This window comes from Gossypium arboreum, chromosome 2, assembly GCF_025698485.1.
Source record: "Gossypium arboreum isolate Shixiya-1 chromosome 2, ASM2569848v2, whole genome shotgun sequence".
NCBI classification, from domain to species: Eukaryota; Viridiplantae; Streptophyta; class Magnoliopsida; order Malvales; family Malvaceae; genus Gossypium; species Gossypium arboreum.
Genome location: NC_069071.1, coordinates 29,550,256 through 29,574,316, shown reverse-complemented (window position 1 = coordinate 29,574,316; position 24,061 = coordinate 29,550,256). Strand labels below are relative to the sequence as shown.

The following is a 24,061-nucleotide window of genomic DNA, read 5'->3' as shown; positions in this document are numbered from 1 at the left end:
CGTTATCACATCCTCAACCCCTCAAATCTACTTATAAACTTTTGCGATTTCACCATTGAACCCAAACCTTAAACCTTTAAAAATACCTAACCTCATAAACCTAACAAAATTTAAAAACCCTAACCTTGGGAGAGAGAATGGGAAAGCGCGTCTAGTTAGGCGACCTTTCTGTACATGTGGCAGGAAAACGCGTCTAGCTGGGTGAGCTTTCCCGCCAACTGTATAGAAAGCATGACTAGCTGGATGCACTTTCCTTTTCTTTCTCAAAAAATGACCTATTTCTCTAAATTAAAGAAATGACCTAAAAAGACAAATAAAAAAATTGTCATATATAGTTAATTTAGCCTACTGGATTATTATTAATTAAATTCAAATTATATGTTTTATTATTATTATATTTAAATAAATATATATATTTCATATGTAAGTGTGGGTTTGGATATGTATAACTTACTTTTTATTCCAGGCTGCAGTATTAGTATAATATACCTCTAAATTGTACGTAGTATAACCCACCTCTAAATGAAACTGATTGAATGAAGAGTTACTGGCGGAAGCGGTCGGTTTAGTTCCGAACGTCCTATAATTTAATTTTAGTGCTATTGCATCCTTGGCCAACAATATTCAGCACACAGCTAAGCCTTCTCTTCGATCTTGAATCTTCAATTTTCATTCATCTACTCCCTATTTTTCCTCTTAACTTTTCTTAGAAGAACATCACCTGCAAAAAAAAAAAAAAATGCTTTTCTGATATTTCAACCAAGTCCCATCTCACAAACCCTAGTTTATCATTCATATCCTTGCCCGAAGGTTTGAATCATCGCCTATTTTTTTATTCTTTTTTAATTTGATTACTATTTCATGAATATTGAAAACCGAAACTTCAGCCTCAGATTCTCGGATAACTTTTTGCCTGATTACCTGGGTTTTTTTCGCAGGCAAAACAGTGTAAAAGAGGAGCACAAAAGTAGAAAATCTTCCTCAATCTGATCATTAGTAGCCGAATCTGCTCTGGTCAGAAGAGGAATTTAAACTTTTTAACTATTTGCTTTGGGAATTTCGGTTTTATTTGGTAATTTATGTGAATTTTTGGATTTGATTTTCCTTGTATTTTTTTTGGGTGCATGTGTATTTATGTTATATATTTTGATGCAAAAGTTGATAAAAGAGAAGCTAATATGGAATTGGAAATGGATGAATGCAAATTCCAAGTTGGTTTAAGTGGAATAAGGTTTTAAGTGTTTTTAATGTGCGTATTTGATGCAAAATTTAGGGTTTTCAGTGTTTTTTTGGAATGGATAGGCCCAATCAACAACAATGGCAGCTTGGTTGTTGAATGTCTGCTATATGTCACAGAACAGTGACATGTAGTTTGATACGATGTTAGGTAGTTGGAAGGAAAAAGAGAAGAGAAAGACCAGAAATAGGAAAGAATTTAGAGGAAGAAAAAGCTATTCTTCATTCATAATGAGCTCATTACATCACTGTCCTATATGAGCACACGTTAGATGATGTCGTATCTGAATTTCCAAATAGAAGGGAGCAAGGACAATGCGTCATTTGGCAAGTAACAGGTGGAGGACAATGTGTCATTTGGCAAGTAACAGCTGGACTAACTAATTATAATTTGCTACTGCAGACCTCGTAACAGTTGTATTCTCTTGTCGTTTTCTTCTATTTCTAGTTCTGTGTTTCCCAGCGCCCTTGGCAATTCTGTTGTCCTTTCTTCCTGTGTGCTCCACTCATTGCCCTGCTAGTAGTTGCAGCCATCAATTTTATCGCATCATTAGAGTTTGAACATGATGTTGAGTATGTTTTGTTATGGGAAATTAAGGTTGAATTAGGGGATCTGATGGTTCAGAAAAGGTTTGTAATTCACACTCTTAATTGAAACTTAGGGAAGTGGATAAAGTTCTGGACTTTGTTGCTTCTGTTTCCTGGTAGTATGTATGATTCATCTTAGTTCTGCTCAATGGTTTTATGCGTGATTCAGTTGAGCTGCATCTTTTATCATCTGGGTACTAATTATGGAAGATCTTTTTGATCCAGTTGCCACTTATGTGTGGCTACTGTCACATAATTTTACTAAGACTCTGATCAGCAGGTTCTGTATGAACTTTCGAGTATATGATTCTGTCATCAGTACCGTATTCATAATAATTGACTATAAAGTGCTTCTAGTATTCATAAAAGCTGACTTAAAAATTATTCTGTTCTGTTACATTTTCCCAAAATAGTTTAAAATGGCTGGGAGAAACCGCGTTCCTCGTGAAGCCTTCAATGACCGGCGTGGATTCCCCCCCGAGAGGCCGTTCTTTCGTGGTCCTCCTCTGCCACAGCCACCTCATCCTGCGTTGTTGGAGGAAGAACTTGAAATGCAGCATGCTGAAATTCGAAAGCTTTTGACTGATAACCACAGGCTGGTAGAAGATCGAATGGCTATACAACAAGAGCTTGTGGCTGCAAAGGAGGAAATTCATCGTTTGAATCTTGTCATTGGTGAAATTCGTGCAGAACAGGAACTGCATTCAAGGGGACTTATTGAAAAAGGCTTGAAACTGGAGGCAGATCTTCGTGCAACTGAGCCACTGAAAAAAGAGGCTATGCAACTCCGCTCAGAAGTTCAGAAACTGAATAACGTTAATCAGGATCTAACTGGCCAGGTTCAGACTCTCAAGAAGGATATTACTCGGCTGCAAGCTGATAATCAGCAGATTCCTATTCTCAGAGCAGAAGTTGATGGCTTGCACCAGGAGTTGATGCGTGCAAGGTATGTGGCTGAATCATTTTTACCCTTCTATTTTGAATTCTTTAAAAGAATAAGAGAACTTCTTTTCCATTGAGCATTTAGTTTGCAGCATCACTCATTATCTATCCGATCATATATTCAAATGCAAACTTCAAATTTTATTTCATAGGACTGCTATTGATTATGAAAAAAAGGCAAACATTGAGCTGATGGAACAGAGACAAGCAATGGAGAAGAACATGGTCTCCATGGCACGTGAAGTTGAAAAGCTACGTGCAGAACTTTCTAGTGTGGATGCTAGACCATGGGCTGCAGGTTTGACCCATCTCTCTTTTGTCTATCTGGTCGAGGTTTCTTTTTCAAACTTGAGTAGCATGATGGTGGTCGTTAAATGTGCTTGATTTTAATTAGTTTTCAGTCCTTTGGCTCAGTCCATGTTCCACACCTTTTTGCATCCTGGATTTCTCTTTTTCCTGTTGCTATTCTGATAGGATTTTGACCCTTTCCTACCAAGCCCAATTGTACATGATGGATTATATCTGTGAGAAAAGTTCTCAAGTGTTAATTGGTCCTTCATATCTTTCTGGGGATCCAATGGATGGTTTACTACACAAACATAGGTCCTCACTCATCTCGTAAATGCTCAACCTCCAGCCTCCTCTCTTCTTTTCGATCCTGAAGTTCTGTAGGTGGGACCTTAAAAGTGAAAAGTCTGAAGTTCAAATGGCTGGGTTCTCTTGTAGACACCATTTAACCTGCATTGATGTTACCTGGATTTTGTCATGGTTGATTCTATAGAAACTATGTTCCCTCCTCCCTTGTTCTCTCCTTGTCTAGAGTTGATAAAATAATGTATTAGTTTATATCGACTCTGGAGATCATTTATTTAAAGTTGCTTCTAATCTCAGTTGCTTAATGAATGATTGCTCCAGGTGCACCGTATGGGATGAAATTCAACAGTTCAGAGGGCGCTTTTCCAGCTGGATATGGGGCTCATCTGGTATTTGTGCTCATCTACTTGTTTGGTTTTATTTGTTTGGCCATAAAGCTATTAAATTAGGATTGTGATTTTTTCGATTAAATTTTCTCGTTACTTAACAGGGTGCTGCTGACAAGGGTCCTTTTTACGGACCTGGCCCTGCTTCTTGGGAGAAGCCACGCATGAATCGTCGCTAGGAAAGTTATTACTTGATGGAAGAAGGCTGACATTGTTACTTCACTTATGAAGTTCAAAATATTGATCAGCATGGAGTTCATCTATGCATGCATGCCGCATCAGTAATATTTATCTTTATAAATTGTTAGTCATCTTGAACTTCTTACATGAGATTCCGTGTTACTTTATGGTAATTGGTAGAGGAGGTGGTACCCCCTTATATATAGACAAGTTCTTAATATGATAATTTGGACTGCTATTGGATCCAATTCTTCATTGCTTCATTGCCAGTTTTCTTTTTCTTTTATCTTTTGGTTGTTTGTTTCTAGATAATTTACTAGCATTGTTGGTTGATTATAACTGTTATTACTTTCAGTTTTAGTGCTGGCCCCTGAATAGGGTAGTTGTCTGGGGGGTGCTTGAAATATATGGCGCTTATGAATGAAGCTTTTGCTTCCAACGTAGAACTTGCAAGTTAATTGACATGGTATGGTTTTTATTGATTTGGAAAAATTCCTGGAACTATTTTTGTGAAATAGTATATTTTAGAAGGATGCAATGAAGTTATGCCTAGCTGTAGTAAGGTAATGGAATGTTGAATGGCACTCAGATTCTACATTTTAGTTTTGGTTAATGATTTTAGTTAGTAGGTCTTCTTGTGCAGCACTTGACTATCTGTGTATTTTGTTGAGGGTATGTTTTTCTTGAAAATTGAAGCATTGGAATTGGATATTGTTAATCTTGAGTGCACTATGGAAGATAAATAGGGTATAATGTTCTCATGGTAGATGGGGATCTAATCATTTTGAGCATTTACTCTCGGAAGCAGAAATTGATGTGGAGGATATGATTCAACTTGCTTCTGAGGGGTCACTTTATGGACTGTTCAGAGTTGCTCTGTTAAACTTTGAATGCATATTATTCATTCTGAGCTGAATTGAAACCTTGTACCCCTGCGGAATCCGATGTGCAGTTTTGGAATATCCTTAGGAGGTTGAGTTGCGTGTTTTCCACGAATAAAAATTTCTAAGAATGAATTGTTATTTATTAATTGATATGATATGGATGTTCTGTTGGATAGAGAGAATGATCCCATGCTACAGAAGTAAATCATTTAGGATGTTCAGGAGCTGAATTTTTCTGTGATTTTATTCGCTCTTGTTTCTTCTTGTCCGCTGACAACATACTGGGCCTGAATATGCTGGTCCTTTGGGAATTCTTCAAGCTCTGGCAGATGGAGCAAACTTGCTTCTCAAAGAGAATATCCTTCCATTGAGAGGAAATGGTTTATTCAGTATTGGACCATCTATAGCATCCATAGCAATTTTATTAAGTTTTTCTGTAATTCCTTTTAGCTCTCGCCTTACTTTAGCTGATCTCAATATTAGTATTTTCATGGATTTCCATTTTAGGTATTGCTACAAGGTGTTTGCTGCAAATTTTAGTGGCTTTGAATTTAGTTCATTGGTGTTCTCCTTGCTAGGAAATCTTAAGAGGAGAATCATTTGTCTTTCTTACATTTACTGTAAAGTCCCTTCAGTATCCATTGCCAGGTTCTCTTTGAAGTTCGGAGGTGCAAGTGTCGTAGGGAATCTTAAAATGGCATGTTGTGTGAGCAGGACTTGTTTGGAAATCATGTTGGGAATGGTTCTCATTTCTTTTTGGAATATATGACATGGAAAACTGGTGCGGAGTTCCCCCAATGGAGTCTTGAGATTGTTCTGAAGAGCAGGACCGTTGGTTTGACTTCTAATGGATTTTGACTTGAAGTATCTTGTATAGAGAAAGTACTAATCTTGGTATGGTTTGCAGAACTTCTTATAATTACTTTGATGATTAAAGTAGGTTTTCCCTACTTTGAAGTGTGGGCCAATGTTGACATTTATGCATGCAGTACCAATACTTATCTTGAGTGTTAGTTAACATGTTCTTGTTAGTTTATCAGAATTACAAGAAAGTTTAGCTCACAAAAAATGAACTGAAATATGATTCAAATAGTCATTCCTTTGTTTTTTAAGAGGATTTATGATAGAGTTTGATGGCGTTCTATATTTGAGGGATTTCTAGTATTAAGCTGATGCAGTGAATCACAATGTCTTACACAGTGAAAAGGGTTTCGTTTTTGGAGTATTCTTTAGTTATTGGACGCTTTGCCATAAATGGCCTGGTGCCATTGGTATATCCTTTCAAAACACACATGGTAGTTGAATAAAAAAATCACCGCTCCTTGATGGGATGAAGCATTGTTTTCAATTCATCCTTTTATTTTCATAGCCATGGTCTGTAGTTTTATGCCATGTTCCTAGCATCATCTGCAGCTTGTTCTGGTGCAACTCTACTGCTCAGCTATCATTTTTGTTCAGCAAATTTATTCAGTGGTCAACATATCCCAGCCACCTATGAAATTACAAGTGGTTCTTTTATGCATCGACCTGACACTAAAAATATCTCAAGGATGATGGGCATGCCATGTGGAAGAGGCTGACTACTGTTCTTTACTTTATAGTAGGCAAGTTTTCTGTCCTTGCTATATGAGTTCCATGGATCTTCAATTTGATGTTTGTTTTTCGTTGATTTTACCTGCCACGTGTCCTTGATTTCATTCTCTTAATTTGGCATATCCTGCTTTATATAGATAGACCTATCTGCTAATGCTCACATCAAAGCTCATTATTGGTATTGATCCATTTGGGATTAGTGGTTATAGTTTTGTTTTATTTTAATTATTATTTTTTTATTTGGGCTAATTATGCAAACCCCCTATGGAATTTAGTGGTTATATGACACTATGGTTGCGAAGAAAGTTTTTAGCCTGTTTTAACACAAATATCATTGCTAGTTTTTTAGCATTTGTATCTGACATTGGTTGGGTTAGGTTTCTGGTTGATCAAGTTAGAGTTAAACAAATGGGAATGCTCATTTTCCAAGGGCTTTGATGAAGTTAAGGTCCTGCAAACAAAAGTTTCAAAGACCTACTGTGATATCAGGATCTTTTTGTAACAGTATGTGTTGAAATATTCCTTTGGATGTGCCAGATTTAGTAATCTTTGATTGGTAGTGGAAAAACATCTTAAGTGATCAAGGATGATGATAGATGTTAGGTTAACATTTGGTTGGATGTTTCCAGATTTATATGATTCACTTGAAAGTGCATACTTTGTAATTAAGATAGTCATCAATATTTGGTGTAGAATTTATATATGGTGTAAAAGGGAAGACAAATGGTGTCACTGCTGAGGATGGGTTGTTTCTCTTTCCTATTTAAGTGGGAAGGAGGTTGCAAAGCAACAATCTATGAGGTTATCTATGATTAACTAGAGATGTACATCTGACGTCATATATAATATCCTTTTATTCTTAATGAGATTTACATCCAAATCATTTTGTTTTAAATTTTTTTATAGTTAACCACTGCACTGATAGGACAAAGTATTTGTTTTATACTACATACTAAGTATGTTAAATGTGGAATTGGCTGGATGAAGCGGATTGAAAGGATTTTCCTGAATATACAATCTCATTCAACAATAGTTAGTTTTGGGATTATCTTTCCTGTGCCACGGTGAAATTTGGAGAAAAATACTTATATTTGTCTACTAAAATTTTGCTTGAGCACTGAAGTTGGGTTAACGTTATTGTGGATTTGCCATTTGCTTCGTGGGGCCAGCCTCGAATTGTTAAATGTAGTTATCTTGTAAGTCAGATGCATACATGATGTAGAGGTAGAGACAGGAGAAGATGTGATTCTCGGGCTGCTACACTGCTGACAAGTTCTTTTTTACCAGTTAATAAATGATTGTAATTTTATTTAGATCACTTTGGTGGTTAAATAAAATTGGTTCCTTTTTACTCGTAATCTAAAGTACATATTTGATCGACAACTTTCCTTACAATTAATATTTATATTTCAAATTTTAGATTCTTCCTAATATTTTCCTTTTTATGTTTGCAGACAGGAAACTGGTATGCCTCGTGCAAAAAGATGCAGAAAGAAGATTAGTTAAATCTTGCATGAAATTGAGGAAATATGAACGAGGTAAAGTTACATCATTACATGTGCTTCCAGACAAAATTGGAAGAAAATGAACACCCCATCAAATAACATGCCCAGAAGATGCTAACACCTCCTAACTTTTTTGTTAGTGGTTCATACTGGGATATATTCTGAAACTTGTATTCTGAAAACCTTTGAAATTAAAAATAACTTTCTATTTTGAGAGAAGCGTTTCCCGACCCTAATTACTAACAAATACCAAATAACTAGTTGCATTTGTTAAATACTGGTAGGAAAGTAGTCTCTCCATGATGGTAATGTAGGTCATAGCTATTACGAATTTTCCTTCTTTAACTGTTCTTGTGTAACAGATATGGTCTCATGCTCCATGATTAGCACTTGAATTCATGAACTGCACAAGCTTGGTGTCATGTATGTACTCTATTGTTGCAACTTTGATTACTAAAAGTAGACTCGACTACCTGTATATTTGTGTTATGTTCATATTATTATTATTATTAATAATTTTGAAAGACATTATTATTATTATTATTATTATTATTATTATTATTATTATTATTATTATTATTATTATTATTATGTTATTATTGTGTTTAAAGTGTTACGTATTTAATACAAAATTTGACATGTCAAAAATTTGCATTATATGTATTGTTTTCGTGTTTGTGTTTTTTGGTCATCATGTGTCGTGTTATCTTTTCATGTCTCATCGTGTTCCACGTGGTGTTCATGTTCGTCTAATCTTGTGTGAGATTTTCTGATCTGACTGAAAACTTATTTAAATATGACTTTAATTTGAGACTGTGTCCCTTAGCTCTCTTGTTAACAAAAGCCATGAAGCTTTTGTGTTTTAACCTCAAATTCTCAAAATATGATTTAAAAAAAGAACATTAAAAATATTTATAAAATAACATAAAAAATCATATATTTTATAATTGGGCTTGCCTACCTTGTTTATTTAGTGTTCTATATGACAAATGAAAGATTCAGTGTTTTAGTACCATAAAATCAGACTAATTGCATTAGGCAATCATTACGATAATTGTAATTTCAAATCAGAGCAATATGTTGCAGTATTCCTTTTCAATTTCAAGTTCTTTGCTTGAAGCCCAATTTTTATTTTTGTTCTTTTCATAACAAATAAATTACATGGTTACAATTTAGGGGTGAGTTGGATTTTCAAATTCAGCCATATGTAAAATTCTTTACATCTAGGTTGTGAATACCGGTGGTAGCACTTTGGATCGTCTTCCTTTGACTGGTGTATTCGTGTCTGGGAAGTTCCCCTCACCGCCAACAACATCCTCAACCAAACCATCGACTGTGACGTTGACAGGGTAAGTGACAAGGTGAACTCCTTCCATGTCCGCTATGTCTTCATTTGCATAGATTTGCCACATTTGGTCACCTACTGAACGTATTTTTTGCACGCATTCCAGGCTCTGCGGCTTCATAAATATGTCATCAGCAAGTTCGGTATGCTCATACCATAAGGCCATTCGATAATCATGGATACTTCTAGGAGTTGCAGAATTGATTTCAGGATTCCCCGGCGGCAACTGATAGCATCCGATTGCAATTTCTGTGTCTCGTTGACCGTCCATGGATCTTTGGTTCACATTGGCGGATCCTATCAGAATGTATAAATCATCCACTGCAAGTTGCAACGACCATGGTTAATATTGAATCAAGATTGTCCTCTTGATACTCAATACATCCAACTAGACCAGCCTGACCTTGGATAAGGTCTTTCATATTTTGGATATGTCTGGTCCAATCCAATTTTAATTAATTTTATTTAGCTTTAACTATGGAATATAAGGATACTATCACAACATCAATCTATTGTATTTTAATATTAAACGAATAGCAAATGGTGGCATGATGGGTGGGTTTGGATTGAATCAAAATTATGAAAAAAATGTATAAATAAATAATCGAAGGTAGGGTCATCGGCAATAAAATAAGAAACGTACTGGTATTACCTATCATCACCTTGGAGTGGACATAAACCATGAACCTCCTATGCTTTTGGGCCTTCCAGTATTGTGTGGAAGGGTGAGGGGAATGTGGAGGAACGAACTCTTCTTTGCTCTCTTTTTCCCTATTTGCAAGACAAAAGAAGTTCAAGTAATCACAGGGGTGTTCTTGTCCACCGCTTTCTTTTATGGCTTCACCGATCAATCTATACATCATTTCCATGGTTTGCCTTGTCCAATGCAATATATCATGTACCGGTTCGCTCTCAGGCACTCCTTCAGGCCACATTGGTATCAATATATACACAGCAAACCTCTCTTTCGCTTTGATTTTGCTTGCCACTTTAAGTGCAATCTCTATTGGAATCAAGTTTCTACACCCTGACTTCTTATCTTTATCCCATAAATGACATCCCCCTATGAAATATTGATTTTCTATATATATGAACCTGTCAGCTCGCCTTATTGCTTCTACGTATGCTTCATGGATGCTTTGCTCCACAGTTAAGTTTTTAGACAATTGGTTCGTCGACACATGGTCGATTGATCTAAAAACTTGTACCTTCCAATTCCGGTCGTCGCTCTCGTCAGGGTTGCTTGAAGAAAAGGGCTGTCGTATGAGATTGGGTATTGAGTTTATAGGCGGTAATAAAGAAGGGTCACATTGCTTATTCCAGCGTTCCTCGAAATTGGCAAGCACATCCCGAGCAGCTTCCCCAGTGATACATGCGTGGGCGTCATGCCATGGCTCCCTTGGCCCTCCTTTGTGAAGGCTAGCCCCGGAGATGTTGGTTTGATAGAAGTCGAAACAATGAGATTCCATGTTAAGTGTTCGAAACAATGAATGTTCTTCGGTGTCGTATCGGCCGTCACAGAGATCAACTCCACCGACAAAGCTCATGATTTCTCTGTCGTTGATCAACGAACCGTAGGCGGCTCTGGTATCAACTGTCACGGTCTTTTGATGGTGAGCAAAGAGTGTGGGGAACTTATGGTGCAATCTTGGGCATAATTTGCATACGACTTTGGTGTGTTTGAAATATGCAAAAGCGTCTTCATCATGCGTTCTCATTACTCCTTGGTTCTTGATAAATGGTAAGGAAGTTTCATCGTTCCAAAGCATAATCCTCACTGCTACACCTTCTTCAGCTTTTCGTTTCAACAATTCACCAAGTTTTACCCCTCTTGCATGTGGAATACTTGTTTCAGGATCCCGGACCTGTTTTCGAAAACATTATAGAGTAAATTCTGATTTCATGTTGTTCTCAACAATAATCATCTGAGAAGAAAAAGAACAAAAGAAAAAAAGGATTAATGATTTGAAATACCAAAGCCATATTTGGATTGAAAGACCAGCCTGCAATGTAAACCAAATGTTTAGCACCCTCAATGGCCTTATATACATCCTCCCACAGTTTTGTTGGAGCAGAAGAGAAGGAAGAAAATGGAGGCTGAAAAGCTGAGGTATGGTGGACGTCTTGATAAAGCTTCACATTGCAATCGGAGCGTTGAGGAAAAGTAGCGTTTCGAAGCCCCTGGAATCCTCTACCGTCAATCACTCTTCCCCATGTTGGTTCAAACTCCGCTGGTTTGAACCACAACATGAACCTCAGCTTTACTTCTGGGCTGGTTTTACCATTTTCAAGTTGGAGAGGAAAGAAGCCATTGATCAAACTTGAGTCCATTAGTATTTGCCTTGCCTGGATGCTGAATTTGCCTAAGATGGAACACTTTGTTTTCATTGTAATGGTGATGGTTGAATCAGGTGGATGAGCACACAGAATTTGAAATGTTTGGTTCCATACACGATCTCGTTCCAGGGTTGTCTTTGCTACCTTCTTATTGTCCAGCTTGATCGTAACGTAGGTTGGCTTTCCATTTGCAATCATACACTTCAAAACAAGCAAACAAACTTGTAAGTTTGTAAAGGACATCAAAATTATTGTGATCATCGTGGAAATTAATAACAACTTACATTGAAGGGAAAGGAAGGTGTGTAAGGTGTTGCATCAAAGATGGAGGCTTCAAGTGTTCCATGGAGGAACTTTTGCTTACTCTCCATTGCTATGATCCTCCAAATTAAAACAAAGAGAGATGGATGAAAAAGCTTGTAAAGGTCAGTTTTGTTTTTTAAGATGGGATATGTTTTTTGGGTATGCCCATCTTTGAGTATTTAAAGGTATAGGGTGACATCGAATTGGAAACTTGCCTTGGAGAAACTTGTGAAATTCCCCATTACTAATCCTCGAAGTCTTTTACAAGTTTTTCTCTTCAAGTTGAAGTTTACTTAAAACTCAAATCACAAGTTGAATATTTAACAATTTCTTCTTTCATTTAGACGTATGTATCTCTATACAAACATCTGTTTTGTATGGTATTGTGATATTGAACGACTTGAAAAGAAAATAGTATAGGAATTGTGAGAAAAAGGAAACATCATTTTCACCCCTTATTATTTAACTTTTTCGGAAATACGGCATGTGATGCAATGAGAAAGTACACCAGCATATCAAGGGTGACGAAAGATGATTTGATAATTTTACCCTGTTTTTACAATTTTATTTCGCAAGTCTTTTCGTTTTATCAAGTTATTAATGAAGGCTAACAAATTAGTCGAAATGATAGTTACATTAAGATTATATTCAATTTAAATTATTATTTAATAAATAAAAAATTTATTATAAATATCTTATTAAGTAGATCTCCATCAAGATCAACATCAGTTTTGATCTACTTTAAATTCTAAGTCATTAGAAGTAGATCTTTTTTTCATTTTTATTTTTTATGCCTATAAATAGAGATTTTCGAGAAGCTTTGTAAATATTCCCATTCATCAATAAAATACATTCTTTATTTCTTCCCACATTTTCATTGTTCTTTACTCTCTATCAGTACGATTCTATTTTAATTGTTTTTCTCCATAAGTCACAAAAATATCCAAAAATTTACTATTGTCGATTGCCTCTTAGAGTTGTTGCTATTTTAATTGAGGCCTGCGCACTATGGGTAATCATTAGAGCCTTTAACCACTCAGGTACACATGAATCTCTAAATTTTTTTATACCCTTTTATTCAAAGAAATTTATATAATCCTTACGTGGTATATTTTTCTCCTTTGTTGATTGATTTCTTGTAAAATTATTTTATGAAAAATATTACTAATTTAAGATTTCTTTTAAACTAAGATTCCTTTATTAAATTATAGTATGTATGCTATTTGGATGATCAAATTTTTTGAAGATTCAAATGTGCTTCTATGGTAGCAATATCATGAATTTTTTTTTACTTATGATTGAACAAAAGTTTTTAACCAAGAAACCTAACCATACCCTGAAGAGAATGTAACAATATGTAATAAATTCGAAAGATATAATCTTTAATGTGGATGTAGAAAATTGGACTATAATAATAGTCACGGGGGATTATCGTAATAAATTTTCTCACTACCAAAAGTGGAAAAATGAAGAAAACAAGAAAAGATCAAGAATTTCCAAGAACTTTTTAAGAAGAGAGACAATTTATTTATGAAGAGTCATTGGTTATGTACCTATTGTATACTTGGAAAATAAGATCCACTTTCAAAGTTTGCTATTAATAGATTTTAATTGGATTCAAAGTCTACTATTAAAGTTTAATTTGCTTACTTTTTTATCGTCAAGACTCAACGTAGAAAAAAAAAAGTATGCCTTGAAATATTAAATATTTTTAAGTCTTTAAAGAAAATGTATTCTAAGCTAGACGCAAGAAAGGCTCGAGCTCCTCAAACAATAAGGAAAAAAAGAGTTGGAGTGAAAAGCAAAAGAGAGATAGTGGAAAAATGAAGCATCCACCTTGTTCTCATTTCAAGAAGAGCACTTGGAGAAATACTGTTGGTTCAGGCCTAACATACAATGTAGAGCCTGCAAACAATTTGGCCACATGGAAAGGTGAGAAAAATAAAATAAAAAAATAAAAAAAAGAAATTTTACGTGGAAACCCTTTCGGGAAAAAACCACAGGCAGAGGAGAAGAAAATTCACTATGTCGAAAAATTGAATCAATACAAGAGGAATAGACTATGTCTGTTTATAGGCTTGTAAAGCCATATTCTAGTAGGATTGAAACACCTTATCCTAATCAATATAAAATAGATGAAGTTTAATAAGGTTTAAAAAACCTTATTCTAAAATAAAATAAAAAAAGTCTAGTTCTATATGGATTTTACTTTTATTTTATTTTCCATCGTATTTTATTTAAATAAGAATTTGGGTCACTTAATTCTAACAATCTCCACCTTGACACAAATTCTCAATGAACAAGTTCTTCATCGCGAACTTTCAATAAACAAGTTCTTCACCTCTTCCATAAAACCCCTTAAGGGTTTAACTTCAACAATGAACACCAACCAAGTTTGAGCAATGCTCAAACTTGGTTATAGGAAGTGACTTAGTCATCATATTTGCAGGATTTTCATGAGTACTAATTTTGCTCACAACAATATCACCACGAGCAATAATATCACTAACAAAATGATACCGAACATCAATGTGTTTTGTTCTCTCATGAAACATTTGATCTTTTGTAAGAAAGATGGCACTCTGACTGTCACAAAATACTGTGCTGATTTGAAGGTCTTCATTGAGTTCACTAAAGAGTCCCTTCAACCAAATAGCTTCTTTACAAGCCTCAGTAATCGCCATGTACTCAGCTTTAGTGGTAGACAAAGCGACTGTAGACTACAAAGTGGCTTTCCAACTGATTGCACAACCTTCGATTGTAAAGACATAACCTGTGAGAGATCTTCTTTTATCAAGGTCTCCAGCAAAATCAGCATCAACATACACTATGACTCCATCTCTAGTTCTTCCAAACTGTAAGCAAACATTAGTAGTACCTCGTAAGTATCTTAGAATCCACTGAACTACTTTCCAGTATTCTTTACCGGGATTCGCCATGTATCTGCTAACTGCACTGACTACATATGATAAATCTGGACGTGAACAAACCATAGCATACATGAGAGATCCCACTGCAATAGAGTATGGAGCATGCGACATGTACTCAATCTCATTATCTGATTGTGGAGACAAAACTGATGAAAGTCTGAAATGGGCTACTAAAGGAGTACTAACAGGCTTAGCACTCTGCATATTGAACCTGCAAAGAACTTTCTCAATGTACCCCTTCTGACTTAGGTACAATTTACTTATTTTTCTATCTCTGAGAATCTCCATTCCAAGTATCTTCTTTGCTGGTCCTAAATCTTTCATCTCAAATTCTTTACTTAGTTGGGTTTTGACATTTCTTATCTCTCCTTTATCTTTTGCTGCTATCAACATGTCATCAACATAAAGAAGTAGATACACAAAAGAACCATCACTGTTTTTCTTAAAGTAAACACAACTGTCAAAACTACTTCTTTTGAAATCATGAGAAGTCATAAAGGAATCAAACCTCTTGTACCACTGTCTTGGTGACATTTTCAAACCGTAAAGGGACTTTTTTAGCAAGCAAACATAGTCCTCTTTTTCTGAGACTATAAAACCCTCTGGTTGTTGCATGTAAATATCCTCCTCAAGTTTTCCATGCAGAAATGAAGTTTTTACATCTAACTGCTCAAGCTCCAAATCATGCATGGCCACAATACCAAGCAAAGCTCGAATCGAACTATGCTTAACAACTGGAGAGAACACATCTGTGAAGTCCACTCCTGGAATTTGACTGTAACCCTTTGCAACAAGCCTTGCTTTATATCTGAGTTCTTCAACTCCTGGAGTCCCTTCTTTCCTTTTAAACACCCATTTACAACGAACAACCTTTTTACCTTTAGGAAGTTTTACAAGGTCCTATGTTCTATTTTTGTGAAGTGATTCCATCTCTTCTTGCATAGCAAACATCCATTTTTCTGAGTCTTCATAGCTAACCGCCTCAGAATAATTAGATGGCTCTTGATTCGAATTTATATCTTCAGCCACATTTAAAGCATAAGCAACTAGATCAGCCTCGGCATACTTCTTTGGAGGTTTAATTTCTCTTCTAGTTCTGTTTTTGGCGATAGAGTATTGTGGTGAAGAAGCAACTCTAATCTCAACTTTTGTTCTGGCTTGAGGAGTTAATAATCTGATGCTCCACCTGCTTTTGATTTTCTTTATTGGAAGAGTCTTTAAGAGATAAGTTTGGTAGCATAGCAGTTTCATCAAAAACAATATCTCTGCTAATCACAACTTTTCTATTTCCAGGACACTATAACTTATACCCTTTTACACCAGCTTTATAACCAAGAAAAACGCATTTAATGGATCTCGGTTCCAATTTTCCATTATCAACATGAGCATACGCAGGACACCCAAAAATCTTTAAATCAGAATAATTAGCAGGATTACCAGACCATACCTCTTGTGGAGTCTTATTCTCAATGGCAACGGATGGAGATCGGTTGATTAAAAAACATGCAGTAGAGGCTGCTTCTGCCCAAAATGACTTCGATAAGTTGGCATTTGACAACATACATCGAACCTTCTCCATGATCGTTCTGTTCATTCGTTCTACAACGCCGTTTTGCTGTGGAGTATGACGAACTGTCAAGTGTCTCATGATCCCTTCTGACTTGCACAATCTATTAAACTCATCAGAACAGAACTCTAAGCCATTGTCTGTGCGGAGGTATTTTATCTGTTTTCCCGTCTGTTTTTCAATCATAATTTTCCAAGACTTAAATGCGGAAAACACATCACTTTTCTGCTTCAGGAAGAACGCCTAAACTTTTCTGGAAAAATCATCAATAAAGGTTAGCATATAATTAGCTCTACCTCTCGATGGCACTCTGGATGGCCCCCACAGATCAGAATGAATATACTCCAATATTCCCTTCGTGTTATGGATTCCTCTAGTGAATCGAACTCTCTTTTGCTTCCCAAAAACACAGTGCTCACAGAAATTTAGTTTGCAAATTCCTTGCCCATCAAGAAGTCCTCTTTTACTCAATTCTACCATGCCATTCTCACTCATATGCCCTAGGCGCATATGCCAAAGTTTAGTAATATCATCATCTGACAAGGAAGAGGAAGCGACAGCTGCATCACAGTAACAATAGAACCCTACAAAACATATAACTTGGAAGTTTTTCTTTGCCCTTTCATCACAACAAGGGAACCTTTAGAAATCTTTAAAATCCCACTTTCAGCTGTATATCTGTACCCTTTTGAATCAAGAGTACTCAACGAAATTAAATTTCTCTTCAATTCTGGAACATGTCGTACCTCACTAAGTGTTCTGATAACTCCATCAAAAATCTTAACTTTAACTATTCCAACACCTGCGATTTTACATGAGCATTATTTCCCATCAAAACAACACCTTCAGACACTGTTTCGTAAGTTGTAAACCAATCCCGATTGGGACTCATGTGGAAGGTGTAGCCTGAATCAAGTATCCATTCCTCACTTACTTTAGAATCATTGATAGAAGCAACTAGAAGTTCACCATCGCTGTAATCTTCTACAACATCAGTTTCACTAGAATTTTCTGGTTGTTTTCCCTTTTGATTCGCAGCCTCCCTTTTAATCTTATTTTGTAGCTTATAACACTCAGATTTAATGTGCCCTTTCTTCTTGCAGAAGTTATAAGTTTTACCTCTGTTTGAAGACTTCGATCTACTTTTAAATTTACCACGAGGATTCCGTTCCTGTGTCCTACCACGATCACCATCAGCATTCCAATTTTGTCTCCCACGAACAATAAGACCCTCTCCCTGAGAGTTGGGTTTAACCACAAGATGCTTCATCTTATCATACGAGGTTAAAGAATCATAAACCTCATCAACTGTGAGAGACTCGCGGCTATATAAAATCGTGTCTCTAAAGGTTGAATAAGACGGGGGCAATGAACAAAGTAGAATCAACACTAGATCTTCCTTATCATACTGAACCTCCATGGCCTCCAAGTTTGAGAGAATTTCTTTAAACACTGTTAAGTGTTCGTGTATGTACGACTTCCTCCAAACGATGAGCATAAAGACGCTGCTTCATATACAACTTGCTTGTTAGAGTTTTCGTCATACATATTTGTTCTAGCCTCTTCCATAATGCAGCGGTAGTCTTCTCTTTCATCACATCCTGTAAAATTTCGTAGGACAAATGTAGATGTAATTATGTTAACGCCTTTCGATCCTTACGCTTCTTCTCTTCATATGTTAATGTCGAAGGCATCTTATCTATCCCTAGCAGGGCATCCTTTAGATCCATCTGTGCAAGAACTGCTTGCATATTAATTTGCCATAACGCAAATCTGGTGTTGCGATCCAACAGCGGAATTTCATACTTCAAAGATGCCATTACCGTGATCGAGATGAATAACCCAGAAGCTCTGATATCAATTTGAGAAAAATAAAATAAAAAATAAAAAAAGAAATTTTACGTAGAAACCCTTTCGGGAAAAAACCACGGGCAGATGAGAAGAAAGTTCACTATGTCGAAAAATTGAATCAATACAAGAGGAATAGACTATGTCTATTTATAGGCTTGTAAAGCCATATTCTAGTAGGATTGAAACACCTTATCCTAATCAATATAAAATAGATGAAGTTTAATAAGGTTTAAAAAACCTTATTCTAAAATAAAATAAAAGAAGTCTAGTTCTATATGGATTTTACTTTTATTTTATTTTCCATCGTATTTTATTTAAATAAGAATTTGAGTCACTTAATTCTAACAAAAGGGTTTGTAGGAACAAATGGCAACCACAATAACAACAACCATATCAACATAATGCTTAACCTCAGGTAGCTTATGGGAACCAAGCTCAAGAGGAGTTGATGTTCATTGCCTCTTGCTTTGCCACCCGTAGCAACATAAAAAAGTATTGGCTCATTAAAAGTGGTAGTACTAATCATATGACCTCAGATGCAACCATTTTCAAGAAGATTGACAAAATTTTTAATTCTAGAATCAAAGTTGGAAATGGACAGTACATCAAGTCAAAAGCAAAATGAGATGTTTTAATCAACACTCCATCAGATACTAAGCTTTTTTTAGATGTTCTTTTAGCACCTGACATAGATCAAAATCTGCTAAGTGTTGGTCAGCTGCTTGAAAGAGGTTATTCAGTTGTGTTTGAGAATATAGAATGTTTGATTCTTGATCCTAGTGGATGTGAACTTGTATCAGTTACTATGTCTGGCAGAATTTTTGTTGTGGACTGGAAATTAGCAATCTTTAAAGCTTATGCAAGCTAAGTAGATGAAACTAAGTTATGGCATAGAAGAATGAGGCATGTTAATTACCGATCTCTAAGTTTGATAAAGGAAGTGAAAGGAATTGAGATGCAATTGAAGTTCAAATTGATGATATTCTAACCAAGCCTCTTAGAAAGGTCAGGTTCGAAAGCTTGAGAAAGCTGATCGGTGTTCGCAGTATAAAGGCCAAGAATGTAACACCCTCAACTCAGCCCGATACATTAGGTCTAGATCTTAAGTGTTACCATAGAAAATACATAATATATATCACTAAACTTTGGTAAACAACTCCACTTTTCAAACATATCCTAGTTTACATTACATTCCAAGACTAAATTTCAACAAAACAACAAGGTATTTAAATAAATGTTATTATAAAAAAATGAATCATTCTTAACACAACAAAATGAAAAATACAACCTCCTACTATAGCACTATATGCATAATATTCCAACGCCCCTTCCTTGGCATAATCTTGCCATCGTCCCTATAGGCGAGTATCCAACAACTAAACTTGAAACATAAAAACAACATAAGTAAGTTCAAAGAACTTAGTGAGGGTTGAAGCACTATACCTTGAAAAATATTTAAATGACGGAAATATCATCTGTACAGTCTACTCAATTGCTTCGTTCACTTGCTCTGACGAATTCCTTCACATAATTAGAATTATGCTTATACACCAATTACTATTCCTTTCTTCTTATCAACTCTTATACTTCTGAATTGAATCATAATCTTTTTCTTAATCCTCATATTTTTCCCTTGTCTAATACTCTAACAATGGTATTTTTATAGTCTAATACAGACAAGAATAACCTTTCACATATACTTCTTTTAGAATGTCTATTTACAAATACGAAACTTTGGTGAATACTTTCATATTTAGCTGATAACTCTATAATTTATATACGATCAACTTTTGATCTATTACAATTTAAATTAAGTCACAGTACTTTATATTTTTCGATGAAACATTTTCCAAATTTAAAATATCGATATGTACTGAAGGATGAAAACTACTCAGATTATATAATTCCAAGGTTATACCTAGTTTATTTAGGTATGATAGATACTCTTTTAACATATACAAACTTTTCATTACTATTTACAAACATCCTCTTTTATCTTGTACAGATACTTACAGATCCATTTCTCCCAGTCAATTTCAACTTTCCTCATCTGGTCAAATTTATACTGTACTTACCATACTGTAGTTCATCATTTATTCCATACATATGAAACGAAGCACGAAAGGGATTCAAACATATTATACTCTCAGGATATACTAAGAATACTCTTTAGAAGAAAACATACGATTTATAGAATACGATTTACAGAATACACCATAAAGGCTTCATTTAAACCACGCCACACAGGCAATCATATAGAGTATGCCACCAAGGCGATCCATTCAGAGTACGCTAAAAAAACGATCCATTCAGTGTACGCCATAACCATGGAATTTACCTTCAGAATTTCTTATCAGAGTTTGTGTTTTTTTCCTGATGGACTTTATTAGTTACCATCGCGATGACTCGATTCAGTTTACAAACTCTACAAACATAGACACACCCGGACCCAATATTTCATATTACTCACTATACATCTAATAAAACTCACATTCAAGCAAACTAATTTATCTCTTAACCTAACCATAAACTTAATATACCACTTTTAACGTATTTGGACCCATCAGATCTCATATCAAATACACATACCATCATCAACAATCATTCATGTACTCAATCAATTTTTAGCATAACTTTATTCCTATAATCATATAAGTATCATATTCATACTATACTAATCATGATTTCCGATCCATAGTTTGGTCATTTTCCTATAGATATACTTCAGCATGAACAATGTGCATGCAAGAGTCAGTGTAGAAACTCACCTAATACTCACCTACAGAAGCTTGAACTCCAAGTCTCAACATCCCTTATGAAACAACAATGACCACTGCTTTTTGAACATAAGAACATCATTAAGACCCATTTGTATAAGATTTACCATCAATCTGAACACTAACAACTCCTATGAAAAGTCATATACTTACATCTTACTATTCATGCACCTCTTACAAACTTACTCTTTCAAGATTTAACATGTAGAATAGTAATACTTACCCAGGGATGGAATAACCACTAATCATAATAGAATTATAACTTCTAGATTATTGATCAAGTGATACATTTGGAATTTAAGGAAAGAATTAGTGTATAGAGGGAAAAAGAAGAACCCCCTTTTAGAACTTGCCTTCTTATTAGCTTACAATTTCTGAGATAAATATAAATAAGTACCTTGTACCCCCAATTACCAATTAGGCCGTATAGTTACATTCTAACCAGATTACTTATAATCTGATTAGCACTGTATTCTTGTCAAACTAGACGTACCCAACCTTTGGTGAATACTTATTCCTTAACTACCATTTATTGCTAAACAAAAAATTTTCCTTAATATATCAAAATATATTGAAATCAAATCCTTACTTACTCATGTGGCGGTTACTATACATCCCTACTAATGCACCAAAAATAATCATTTGGGTGGACAACATTTTGCCAAACAAACTATTTACTATAATACACCAAATCTTTAGACCTGCAAAACCTAGGTGTTACAAATGAGGAGTGTTGTAAGTTGGCCAACTATGAAACAACTCATACACATTGTGAAGTGTCAAAGTATGAGGTGCTTTGTGAAGATTCAAACAAAAATATACCTCAACAAGTGTCAAACTATGAGTTGTCTCACAAAGTGGCAAAGTGCGAGCTGACACTGCGAGTTGTGAGCTGCATGCAAGCAAGAAATACATGCGAGCTGCGAACTGCATGCAAGCAAGCAAGCAATGCATGCAAGCTGTGAGCTGTGAATTGCGAACTTCTAATTGCATGCAAGCAAGCAATGTATGCGAGCTACGAACAGTGAGATGATGCCTTTTATTCATGTTATTTTTGGTTTCGTTTGTTTAGTTGCTTTGTTATGTTTTGTAGTTGAAAATGAATTTAGTTGTTAAGTTATTTGATGTGTTTAGGTGTTGATTGACATAATTAACTTGTGTGTAAGTTATGTTTTACTTGTTTCTAAGTTATTAGTGGGAGTAGCTGTGTATTTAGTATACTTTTTTTACTTAACTGTATTGTTTTCAAGTTGAATGGACAAGCATATTGTTTCATGCTTCCTTGCTACATATTTTTGCTCTTTTTTTGTTTGTTTCTCTTTCAAAAATGCCAACAAATCTATCATTACTAAATTACGAATCAACATACTTCCTGTAATCAGTGTAGGTCGAAAGAACAGGTTCAAAGAAAGGGACAAGCAAAAGAAGGTGGTGTGGCTCGACGGGTGATGGACTAACACTAAAAGAAATAGAAAAACATCATTGTATGTGTTAATGGAGCTTTGGGATGAATCCAGCAGTAAAACTTGAAAATTTGGATTAACCTATAATTTTATGTAAATTATTGTATGTTTAACTAACTATTTAGTCTAGATTCTAATTTGTATCAAATTTATGATTTATAGGAACCAAGACACTCTGAAAACTAGAATTTTGGGCAAAAATAGAGTTAGTGTCACAACATCGCTTCCAGTAGGAAAGAATCGAGAAAATTATCTCGATGTCATGACACAGTACCCCCGTGTTGTGACACATAAGACTACTACTCAAGTTTCCAAAATTTCAGAGTGTGTCACGACATCGAACCCCGATGTCGTAATAAAGACAAACTTCCAGGGATGTCGCGACACCAAACCCTTTTATTGCGACATTGCTGCAATTTTTTGCAGGGTTGACTTAACCCGATTGTGCAACTCTATGACATAAACCATGTTTTAACCCAATTTTTGGCCTTAAATAACCACTTTAAAAATCGAAAAACTATTTTTAACCTAAGACTAAACCTCTTTTAACAATTAAACTCTCCCAAATCCTTAAAATCTTCCTAAAATATCTTAAAGCTTAAAACCCCTTTTCACTTTTGCATAATCATTTTGTGGAAAATTCCTACTTCTTTCAAGCTAATTTAGTACAAGAGCAAGAGGAAAGCAATCAAAGGAATGATAACGAGTAAGTTTTCAAGGGATTCTGAACAAATTATACAAGGTTAAGGGTTCCAACCTAATCATTTCACTGTTCTGTTGATAATTTGGCTTGTTGACTTATTACTATTAGCCTTAAATACTATTGAATATGCCTCCAAGAAAATTTAAGAGAACGAGTGAACTAGAACCATCGATGGTTCCAAATCCCTCTAACTTCCTGAATCAAAATGTTGAGAAATATTTTTTAGAACTTCAGGGAAAAACATTTATTAAAGAGAGGGGGTTTGAACCATTGATGGTACTCTGCCAAGAAGTTTGGCCTTTGGTCTGATATCATAGATGGGAACGCTTCTGTATGATCTCAAAAGACTCTATAGTGGTCCTTATAGTTCAAGAATTTTATGCATCTTTGAGGGACCAAGAGTAAAAAAGGACTAAAGGCTCGACTTAGGAAACAGTACTGGTGCGAGGTAAAGGTGTGCATGGGCCGGGCTAGGTTCGGGCCGGGCCTAGACAAAATTTTAAGCTAGTTTTTTAGGCCTGGGCCCGGCCCGGCCCGAAATATTGGCCTAAAATTTTGTCCAAGCCCGGCTTGAAATAAAATTGTTAAGCCCGAGTTCAGCCCATATTAAATTTTTTTAGCTTATTTCATTAAATAAAAAATTTAAAATATAATAAATCAAATACATTTAAAAACATAAAACAAATTATTAAAACAAGAAATAAATAAAAAATGAGACTAAAACAATTCTTAAAATAATACACAAATTGAAAATATAATAAAAAGTTGTTATATTAAAATTGAAAATAAAATGTAAATATGATTAAAAATAAAAAAAATATTTTTAGTATATAATTTGGGAAGTTTTACCCGAGGCCCAACCTATTTTTTAAACGGG

The 24,061-nt window shown here is 35.2% G+C and overlaps 2 protein-coding genes across 7 annotated transcripts; one reads left to right on the top strand and one right to left on the bottom strand.

Moving 5' to 3' along the window:
* The first annotated feature begins 444 nt into the window (after window positions 1-444).
* Window positions 445-9,783, top strand: LOC108466986 (protein FLX-like 3). Of its 6 annotated transcripts, XR_001868739.2 has the most exons (10): window positions 452-810; window positions 939-1,072; window positions 2,238-2,770; window positions 2,919-3,064; window positions 3,682-3,749; window positions 3,851-4,049; window positions 7,858-7,941; window positions 8,271-8,331; window positions 9,136-9,257; window positions 9,360-9,783. XR_001868739.2 is itself a non-coding variant. In XM_053024672.1 (6 exons), the coding sequence occupies exons 3-6, from the start codon at window positions 2,244-2,246 to the stop codon at window positions 3,923-3,925; spliced, it is 816 nt and encodes a 271-aa protein (XP_052880632.1). In that variant the 5' UTR covers window positions 445-810; window positions 939-1,866; window positions 2,238-2,243; the 3' UTR covers window positions 3,926-4,174. The 6 variants fall into 6 exon arrangements, 1 of the variants encoding a protein (XP_052880632.1); XR_001868740.2 differs by lacking the exon at window positions 8,271-8,331; XR_001868741.2 differs by lacking the exons at window positions 8,271-8,331; window positions 9,136-9,257; window positions 9,360-9,783 and having other exon boundaries at window positions 7,858-8,196.
* On the bottom strand, window positions 8,913-12,041 carry LOC108466987 (phospholipase D alpha 4). The gene is made up of 4 exons (XM_017767421.2): window positions 11,875-12,041; window positions 11,228-11,791; window positions 9,906-11,118; window positions 8,913-9,574 (listed from the first exon to the last, which is right to left on the bottom strand). Exons 1-4 carry the CDS (start codon window positions 11,959-11,961, stop codon window positions 9,132-9,134), a joined length of 2,307 nt encoding a protein of 768 aa, XP_017622910.1. The 5' UTR covers window positions 11,962-12,041; the 3' UTR covers window positions 8,913-9,131.
* Between the last annotated feature and the right edge of the window lie 12,020 nt (window positions 12,042-24,061).

Bases quoted from the DNA above. Each gene is read 5' to 3' on its own strand.
- LOC108466986 (XM_053024672.1), top strand. From the start codon at position 2,244: ATGGCTGGGAGAAACCGCGTTCCTCGTGAAGCCTTCAATGACCGGCGT. The intron at 3,065-3,681 runs GTTTGACCCATC...TGATTGCTCCAG, and splicing joins TGCTAGACCATGGGCTGCAG to GTGCACCGTATGGGATGAAA. The intron at 3,750-3,850 runs GTATTTGTGCTC...GTTACTTAACAG, and splicing joins CTGGATATGGGGCTCATCTG to GGTGCTGCTGACAAGGGTCC.
- LOC108466987 (XM_017767421.2), bottom strand. From the start codon at position 11,961: ATGGAGAGTAAGCAAAAGTTCCTCCATGGAACACTTGAAGCCTCCATC. The intron at 11,792-11,874 runs GTAAGTTGTTAT...CTTGTTTTGAAG, and splicing joins CACCTTCCTTTCCCTTCAAT to TGTATGATTGCAAATGGAAA. The intron at 11,119-11,227 runs GTATTTCAAATC...TTTCGAAAACAG, and splicing joins TCAATCCAAATATGGCTTTG to GTCCGGGATCCTGAAACAAG.